Source organism: Barbatula barbatula (genome assembly GCF_947034865.1).
Source record: "Barbatula barbatula genome assembly, chromosome: 21".
NCBI classification, from domain to species: domain Eukaryota; kingdom Metazoa; phylum Chordata; class Actinopteri; order Cypriniformes; family Nemacheilidae; genus Barbatula; species Barbatula barbatula.
Genome location: NC_136784.1, coordinates 2,899,983 through 2,910,109, shown reverse-complemented (window position 1 = coordinate 2,910,109; position 10,127 = coordinate 2,899,983). Strand labels below are relative to the sequence as shown.

Here is a 10,127-nt window from a genome sequence, read left to right as displayed (position 1 = left end):
TTCATTCATTGGTATGTGCTTTTCCTCAAATCATTTCTTCATAAATGAATGGTGTTAAAGGTCTGGAGTTGATTCTACGATTGGTGTTTGCATTTGGAAGCTGATTTCAAAAACACAACAAATCCACCAGAAAGAGCAACAAAACAATCCTGGGCGTCCATATGAGATAGAAGTGGTGGATGATGACATTATACCCTCCATAATAAAAAACACAAATACAATTTCATATCGATATTTCATTGTCAATTCAAAGATCTGGTATTTCTGTTCTTTTAATAAGAATAAAATCAATAGAGAATGATTTATTCACAGATGTCAAATCTTGCCATCAATCTGTCTGCACCTAAACTATTTCATGTCCTGTGATTCATTCATAGGTCAACTATTGTGTTAGGCCTATACAATACAAATGATTCCGATTGTCCTATTAGGTCACCGAATAACCCATTTTCTGTGGCACAACATCTTTGGACTGCCCTGCTGAAAAAACAATATGGATTCTAATGGACCAAATAACAAATCATATTTTGCACAATAAAACCATTACAACATTTGTCATGTAGCTCAGTGTGAACTTACTCCATCAGGATTTAATGGTGTGAACTATTGTTTCCCATCATCCCACCAATAGAGTTCAAATATGAATTACCAGCAGAGATGCCGTTAGTTTCAATAAAAAATACTTTACAATGTATTAAAAATGACTTTAAAGCAGACACGTTTCTGTGACACCTGCGTCTCTCCAGTTGTTTCGAGCCTAGACTAAAACCAACAGTCGAACTGCATTTCCCACGAGGCTGTGCGCGTTCTCGGCGTGTGAGGCAGCGAACGCCGAGGGTCGCGGCGCAACGTTTGTCATCTTTTCATTTTTAACCTAATTTTGCATCCGTTTACTGGTCAAGTCGACGAGGAAACCGTCGTTCCACGCCCCCGGCCTCAACGCTTTTCCCGTCAGATATGAGCGGCAGCGGGCGGCCCAGGACTAGCTCGTTCGCTGAGCCTCAGGGGGCGTCCGGAGCCGCTGCAGCATCCGTCGGAACCGCCGCTGTCGTGGGGAGCAACACAGGAAAGTCCGGGGTCTCGCAGGCCTCGGCGGACAATTCATCTGCATGCGCAAATTTTAAACTGGCCAGTAAGTAAACATTTTTATCCATGTGAGGAGTATGTAAAGGACACGCCATTGTATGGAAGTAAACACTATTTCCACGTTTGCTGTATTTTAATGTGCTGAATGATTTCAATATTAATGTACAGTGGTGTTTACATTAGATCCCATTAGGGACCGTAAATAATACTATGATTGTCCGCAGGTGTTTAAATGACCATAGTGCCATGTCCAGTGTTTTGACTGTAGTAAAGAATAACTGTAGATTGACAGCTATGTTTGTCTTATGTTATTAAACGGGTGTCTCTTAATTGGCATCTACTGTCATTAAATATTGAAGATATTCTGTCATGTCCGCCAAATCCCTTATTCTTATATGATATATAAACTTGACTTTGCGGTTATGTCAAAGTATACATCTAGATCTATACATTGTTGTGCCTCCAAAATGATGTATTGCTTTAAATTGCAGAAATTAAGGCAACAATGTTGGTAATGATGACAGATGCCCTTAAAGTTTTTGGTTTCAAATATGCCACATCAAACCTACATGTATAATAGATCTGCCCTGACACGCCCACTTTCCTAAGACATGTTGTGTATAAAGCACACAAATGGGTCAAACCCGTATTTAGTGACAAACTGCACATGCTATGTTTTCATTACACTTAGCAATGCTTTTTGCCACCCCAAGTACACTCGCAAAAGGAAGGTTAAATGTAGGTGTCCGTGAATTTATGCAGCTGGTGATCTTTTTGATTATCGCATACATGGATTATGAGATGGCTATATATTATTGCATGCGATCTGTGGCACTCCCAGAATATCTAGTTCTGTAAAAGCAGGTAGCTATATATATATATATATTTATATATATATATACACACTGTATATTTAGTGAATGGCGTTGCCGTGGCTGTTTCTGGACCGATGAATATGTAGTTCAGCTATTTTTAGGTTTCTTGGAGACCTTCGACTGAGAAATCCTAAAATAATAGCCATATAAAAAAGGCATAGATAATCTGAGTTCATGTCATAACTGTGTTTTAGGAGACAGCGGGAAGGTGACCACGGTGGTCGCCACCCCAGGCCAGGGCCCGGATCGGCCGCAGGAGGTGTCCTACAATGATATTAAAGTGATCGGTAATGGCTCCTTTGGCGTGGTATACCAAGCACGCCTCATTGACAGCCAAGAGTGGGTGGCCATCAAGAAGGTCCTTCAGGATAAGCGATTCAAGGTATGACACCTTTCTCCTCACAGACACACAGTTGTGTATCTCACTAATACAGACCTTTTATTGTGATTCTTGGGATTAAGAGCATGTTGACTATTAATATGTCTGGATTATCCAAGAAGCAAACGAATAATCACATTTGAGAAGTCTGTAAATGCTTGCCGGTCCAGTTCTCTGTTAGGTACTGATCGATCTTGCAGGATTAAACTGTATGATGTCGCAACATGCTTTGGATGAAAGTTTTTACCCCTAAAAGATGCTAACTGTCTCTGTATTTGTGAAGAATCGAGAACTTCAGATCATGAGAAAGCTGGACCACTGCAACATTGTGAGGCTGCGCTACTTCTTCTACTGCAGTGGAGAGAAGGTAGACGCTTGCTCTAATGCTCTTTATTGCGGATATCTGGATATAAATCCGACCTAAACAATGTTTTTCAGTATCATATCACCAAAGGATATCTGTTGGGTTAGGGTGGACTTTTATTCTGTGGTTTTGATGTTGTGTTCCTTCTGTTATTCTGGGAGCTACAGAGGTTCAGTTGTTCTTTTTTCACAGAAGGATGAAGTGTACCTCAACCTGGTGCTGGATTATGTGCCCGAGACAGTCTACAGGGTGGCACGACACTTCAGTAAAGCTAAAACCATTATTCCCATCATTTATGTGAAGGTAAAGTTAAGCGGATGGCTGACGCTGAGACCGCTCTCTACTTCTTAATAGCAACATGATGTTGATGTCTCATGATTCGTTGTTTTACATTATTGTATGTAAAAAGTTGTGTTTGTTATTTTTAGAGAAATATAATACCTTGCTGTTAAATATATACCTTGAATCCAGTTTAAGCATCTGCCAAATGCATAAATGTAATAATATAACTTCAGCCATTGATATTCAGTTGTTCACAGAAATCTGTCAAGTTCAATGCACTGAAATCTTTCTTGTGTTGTTTTTTGAAATCGTAATAAATGCTTACTTTAGACAAAATGTAGCTATGCTAAACGTTTAAAGGAATGGTTCACCCAAAAAATAGTCCCTTTTGGCTGTCCATAGTAGGAATAAAAATAATGTTTGGATAAACTATTCCATTAATATAAAGATGAGATTTTTGCTTACTTGGCTTGTTTATTTGTTTATTCTTGCAGGTATATATGTATCAGCTTTTTCGCAGTTTGGCCTACATTCACTCCCAGGGTGTATGTCACAGAGACATCAAACCGCAGAACCTTCTGGTAGATCCAGAAACAGCCGTGCTAAAACTCTGTGACTTTGGCAGGTCAGTGCTTTGTGTGTGAGAATGTATATGCTGTCTGGTACTGTATATCCTGTCCAGCTTTTTAGTGGATGCTGTGCTATAATAGTCCTTGTACTGTAAGGATGCACCTCAGAAGGGAGAATCATTGCTCTAGTTGAATTCCAATTTTGAAATTGTCAAGGCTCCTTTATAGCATATGTAAGAATTATTTGTGTCCTATTGGACTGGTAAATATATTTGCGATTTTCACGGTTCACTGAGAAAAGCAATATGCATCTCTGTCGCTAAGGCCAAACCCTAGCCAGTGGGTTCCCATTAAATAAAGCCACTTTTTCCCGAGCTGTTTTTATCCTCTGAATGAAGAGCAGGTATGCAGTCTGCTATAAACTAGACCACTTTCAAGTATTTATTTCGCAGAGTGATTGTGTAAGCCACTTACTGTCATTCAGGTCATTGCCATTGTCAGATAACCTGCGCGGTGCCAAGCTGTCTACTTTTTATAGACGCAAATTGGCGTAATCGTTCTGGAAAGGGGACGCTTGAAATTGCAAGCCTCTTTATTAAAGTGTACATTAAACCGAGAGCCGTTTTCCCATCAGTCCAGTAATCCAAACAGATTGAAATCTATTTAGTCCCATTTTATGTTGCTAAAGCCTTATCTGTCTTCTTTTAGACCTCAGTTTATTGTATCTTTTTCTTAACAGCTCCGGAAGCATAGTTTATTTTGTTCGATTAAAAAGTTGTGTTTTCTGCATTTTTAGTTCATTGTAGTTTGCAACGATGACCGTTTTGTGATCTGTAGTTGTGAGGTTTCCATCACATCATGTCGGTGGGACATTAATAGAAATTACGTATAGAGTTGAACATAAAATAGAACAGACATAGTCATGCGTCAGAACTTCAAACCTTTGGTTAATAGATATTCACAAGAGATTTCCGCTATTTGTATTTATCGAGGATGTGCCATTGTTATAAGTTCTTTAAACCTTTATTAAACATCAAATCTAACTCTTTTAGTGCAAAGCAGCTGGTGAGGGGTGAGCCCAATGTCTCTTACATCTGTTCACGGTATTATCGCGCCCCTGAGCTCATCTTTGGTGCGACAGACTACACCTCTAATATTGACATCTGGTCCGCTGGATGTGTGCTGGCCGAACTGCTCATGGGACAGCCCATCTTCCCTGGAGACAGCGGAGTGGACCAGCTAGTGGAGATCATAAAGGTACAACTTGTTCAAATCAATAAATGTAAATGCATTTTCCTCATGTATAACACAGCCTTCCTCATGGTCTTATCTGTCCTGCTGTTTAGGTACTTGGAACCCCCACAAGGGAACAGATCCGTGAAATGAACCCCAACTACACAGAGTTTAAATTCCCACAGATCAAAGCACATCCGTGGACCAAGGTAAAACCTCACCTGTATCTCATCACCTGCCCGTTCGACACATTTAAAAGAACAGACCACACATTTTTGTTCAAGACCGATCAAAATGTGAAAAAATACAATTTTAAAGACAGCTTGTTTGTTGTGCCAAGATAAGAAACAACTCTGAAAGGGTTTGTTAGGAACGATTTTTGATAAGCAAACTTGTCAGTGAAATGCATTTAACTGGTTTTGTATATTTGCATCCCGCACAGGTTTTTAAACCAAGAACTCCTCCTGAGGCAATAGCTCTGTGTTCACGGCTGTTGGAGTACACGCCGGTCTCACGTTTTTCCCCGCTGCAGGCCTGCGCTCACTCCTTCTTTGATGAGCTCCGTCAGCCCGGCACCCGCCTGCCCAGCAGTCGAGAGCTGCCCCCGCTGTTCAACTTCACCACGGCAGGTTAGGTTTAATGTGTCTCCTTGCCACTCAGATCGCAAGTGACACAGCCCAATGTATGTTGGGTCATGTGGCACGTCATGAAAAGACAAAATATCCATGTACTGCTTACTTGTTAGAAGCAGAAAAGTAATTTGTTAGATGCCCAGGAAACACACATACTGATGAAATAAATGATTGAACGCACAATAAGTCGCCTTGGATTAGTGGAGTCACATTGTACCAGTGTTTACAATAACTGTTATATTAACCATGATTCTTGATATTGTGTTAACCATTCTCTGGTTGATCCTTAAAGGGCTAGTTCACCCCAATATGAAAATCCTATCATCATTTACTCACCCCTTTGTCATTTTAAACCTTTATTTATTTCTTCTGCAAAACACATAAGAAGATATTTTGAAGAACGTTGGTAACCAAAAACCGGTTCGGTCCCCATTCTCTTCTACTGTATGGTCAAAAACCAATGGGGACCAACTGATATTGTAATAGTCCTTCTTTGAATAAACGCGTCTGCCAAATGCATAATTGACCTTAAATTTATATGACACCTGTTTGGTGTTCAGGCAGTACAGGTTAGGCAAAAGTCTTTTACTTAAAAAGCATTTAAGTGCAGGCGCATTATTTCCCAGGGAAAATCGCCTCTGTTCTTAAAAGAGAGTGTGATATATTTATATCTGCTCAGTTGTTTGTTCCATGAATAGGTTTGTCAACAGAGCTGTTTCTCTTTATTTCAGAGCTCATGATTCAGCCGCAGCTCAATTCCACTCTGATTCCACCTCACGCACGTGCACAGACCTCCAGCGGTAATGTCTTCATCTTTCTCTGTAGGGGTCTCAGAGTGGGCCGGGATGCAGGGATTTACTTTCTTAATATATGTACCTGGTCTTATTGTGCACGATTCGTCTTTTGATGAAGATAAATGATTATAATCCTTTATTGAAGTCCTCTGCCTCTGAACTAATTTTATATTGACTTACCAGTAAGCCTAAAATGTCATTATCAAATCATCCCTTCGTTGTTTTATCAGAATTTTCAGTGTTCTTACATAATAGGGATGGACAGCATGGCCAAAATCTTAAATTATGATATTGATAGTAAATTCACCGTAAAATGGTTCATATGTTCAATTAACTGTGTATGAACATAACATAATGCTAAAATAGTTCTGTCTGTGATAGAATGGAGATCTGTTTGGTGACCGTCGCTAACGCACATCATTTCTCTGTCTCTTTATCTTTCTCTGGTTTGTCCTCTCTGTCGTCTGCCAGATGGATCCGAAGGTTCTGTACAGCCAGGAGCTACTCTGACCAACAGCACCTGAGGCTGTGACTCCCAAAAAAAGCTTGCACACAATAACATCTGAGCCACCACAGTGCTTTCTCTCTCTCTCTCTCTCTGACAAACACATATCCAGTCATACAGTCTTTTTACCTCATACATGGCTTTCTCCCTATAGTGCTGACACATTTATAGACTTATTCAGTTGTCACACCTTTCAGATTTACCAGTGACTGACAGATCTGTAGCAGTGGTTATGGTAAGAGAAACCACATGTTTGATGACCGCAGTTCACATTCTGTGGAGAAACGTACTGTACACACACACACACACACTGCCGTGTACATAAAAAGAGTTATACTGCTAATATTTGCTTCAAATAATAGAGGTACTCAATCTCAGAAGTGCTTGTAATGGTACGTCCATTCTTAGCTCACAGGTGTCCATATATCAACATGCATACATTATGGAGGTGTTATGGTTGGGTTGGTGGCGAGAGGGGCAGGTCCTCTGTTTAAAGATAGCATTTTAAATTATGTTTTTTTAATGTTCATTTATTTAAAGCAACAACGGATGTAGTAGTTGGATTCTCCCTTGACGCACTCTTGCCCAATCCATCTCCCCATGTTGAAATTTCACAAGGAACAAGCAGTCTCAGTACTTTACGGATCTGGTTGTAAATGTCAAAGAGAACGGGAGGTTTAAGTAAATGTGGTGATTTTATATTATTATAATTATACTGTATTTTAAAAATGTGTGAACAATCTCTTGCTTTGACGTTCCAGTAAATGTATTTATTGTTTGGATGGAAAAGCATCCATAGATGGAGGGTGTGTTGGTTTTCATACAGTGAAGAACAACTCGTCGGGAAAATGTTAAATGTTAACCATTAAGAATCAGTAAGCGATGTGTTTGAGACTCTTTGGACAGTGCAGTTTGGGTTATGATGATGTCAGTGAGCGAATGATGCTCATGAGATAATTTATGTGTGGGTAAAAAAACTTAAGTGACTTTAAATGCCTGGGAAATTAATTTTTATCGACTGTAAATTATGTTTCAGGATTAGATTTGATCTGTGCTTGTGAGATTATAAACTTTTCGGTCATTCAAAGTCGTTTTTAGTGACCATCAGGTCTGAATTAGCATTTCAATCGTCATCATTTTTAAGGTAAATCTAAATTTAAATGTGTTTTTGCCTATTGGACACACTGGTAGAACAATTTTAGAGTATGTTTGTAGCGTCAAATGTTTTAAGACAGGTCTCAGTCAACAGTATTGATCAATAGATTGTCCCTAATAACTCACATTTTCCAAATCATTTTGTCTTTTATGTTGTTTAGTAGGTGTGGCTTGACCACATTTGGTCCATCCATATGTTTGTAAATATACTGTGTTTTTAAGTCGCGTAAGATGTAAATATCAAAACTGTACCACTTCTGTGTTTTTGTTGACGTCTCCCTTCATCTTTCTTGGACTGTCTTTGATTTAAAGAGGTCAGTGTCAGATTTGTTTCAATTACATTATTTATTGTTTCGCTCTTATGTAGTATTGAGGCTGAAGGTTTCACTTTTTTCTTTGTACGTGGTGGTGTGGTGTCAAAATATGATTCTGTTTCACAGTACTGTATATCAGTCCATAAGCTCAGCACTTGAATGCAACATTTGTTTTGGGAAAAAGGATTCATTTTGTGAGAAGTGATGTGCTTAAATGTTAAAGGAACAGTTCACCCAAAGATGAAATAATCAGCCTTTACCAACCTGTGTAACACCGCAGAGGTATTTCTATACTGATCTGTTCTGCTTTGCCGTTTGCACACTTACAATGAATGGACCTGAAGCTTTCAAACAATAAAACAACGCTAGTCTGTCTGTGTACTGTATTCAGAATGAAGCCCAATAATTGATTTGTGTAATACTGTAATGTCTTTTTCGTGAATCATTTTAACCCTTCAGTAAAACTTTGTAATGTCTGAGTCACGGATATGAACTGAATCATCCAACATCATGATCAATGAATTGGTTGAACCGGTTCACAAAAAATATATGTTCCGTTCTGGATCGTCCCAGACGAGAATCGACTGCTTATATCACTGCAGTCTCTGTAGCGGATCTGGCTTTTAACCTCAAAGACAGTGCAATGCGTTTACTCTTTTATCTGTGAATCATCCCTTCAGCATTATAAACGTGTATCCTTTATATATTTTAATGCCTGTTTGAAGTTGTAACCTCCCCGTAGACTTGTTAAATAAATCGAGACTAGCCTGCACAATCTCTTCCTCTTCGTTGTTCCCATAACAACATCCTCAAATTCTGTTTAGCCTGTTATGACCTTATGTTGATAACTGTTGAAACCTTCTGCCTCAACTTTAATTCTGGCCCGATGGAACGTTGCCTGAGACATGAGAGATGAGTTAAGAGCCTGTCAGAATAAACTGAACTCCTCAATAAAGTGACAAAATTGACATTTCTTTTAGAGCCATTTCTGCTGTGAGTGCTGTACGTGACTTTTAACATCCATTAGAACATTAGATGTTTGGGATATTGTTGTGGTCGGAGTGTTCAAGAGACAATTTAGTTCAACTGAGATATTTTTTGTATTCCAACATCTTATTAATTGGTGCTTTTGCGGTGTATGCATACGGATTCCTGGTTTGCCACCTTAGTTGTTTTTTGTTGGTTCAACTTATAAGTTACCTGGTTGCCTTACAATTTTGAGTTAATGCAACTTAAAGATATTAGTTGACTAAATGAATTTAATGCAAACTTTTAAGTTGAAGCAACTCAAAATTTTAAGGCAAAAACTTTAAGTTGAACCAACAATTTTTTATCTCATGCATAAAACTGTAAAAAACACCTTCACTAGATTTTTAAGTTAGTGGCATAGTTCACCCAAAAATAAAAATTATATCATCATTTACGCCCCAGATTGTCTCAAACTTGTATCAAGTAGATATTTGTAAGAATGTTAGCAACTAAGCCGATTGTATCCCACATTTACTGCCAGTGTATTTATTTTCCCGCAGCAAATGGGGGATGAGATCTGTTTAGTTACTGACTTTCTAACAAATATCTTCCTTTGTGTTCAGTTGAACAGAGAAGGTTTGGAACAACCTGAGAGAGAGCAAATTATGCAAATACATTTTTTGGGTGAACTATCCCTTTAAATCAAATTAGCTTTATGGGTCAATTGAACTGAAATTATATTGAACTGACTTTACCAAATCGAGTTGTAAAATACAGTTTAAATAGTCAGTTTAAAACAATAAAGCTAATTTTATTTTACTTAAAAATGTAAGACCGCTGAAATTGGTGAATGTTTCTAATACAGCGTAGATCGACATGTAATATGTGCTATATATCTTTTTACTTTATTTTTGATGTAGGTATTTGTCATTTAAGAGTTTTTGTTCAAAGACATAGAGATCAGTAAACC

At 38.5% G+C, this 10,127-nt stretch overlaps 1 protein-coding gene across 1 annotated transcript; it reads left to right on the top strand.

Annotated features, from left to right (window-relative positions):
- The first annotated feature begins 744 nt into the window (after positions 1-744).
- On the top strand, positions 745-9,172 carry gsk3aa (glycogen synthase kinase 3 alpha a). Its single transcript, XM_079485240.1, has 10 exons — positions 745-1,132; positions 2,156-2,343; positions 2,624-2,707; positions 2,897-3,007; positions 3,481-3,611; positions 4,608-4,812; positions 4,902-4,997; positions 5,231-5,417; positions 6,152-6,220; positions 6,686-9,172. Exons 1-10 carry the CDS (start codon positions 958-960, stop codon positions 6,736-6,738), a joined length of 1,299 nt encoding a protein of 432 aa, XP_079341366.1. The 5' UTR covers positions 745-957; the 3' UTR covers positions 6,739-9,172.
- The last annotated feature ends 955 nt before the right edge of the window (positions 9,173-10,127 follow it).

Bases quoted from the DNA above. Each gene is read 5' to 3' on its own strand.
- gsk3aa (XM_079485240.1), top strand. From the start codon at position 958: ATGAGCGGCAGCGGGCGGCCCAGGACTAGCTCGTTCGCTGAGCCTCAG. The intron at 3,008-3,480 runs GTAAAGTTAAGC...TTATTCTTGCAG, and splicing joins TTCCCATCATTTATGTGAAG to GTATATATGTATCAGCTTTT. The intron at 4,998-5,230 runs GTAAAACCTCAC...CATCCCGCACAG, and splicing joins AAGCACATCCGTGGACCAAG to GTTTTTAAACCAAGAACTCC.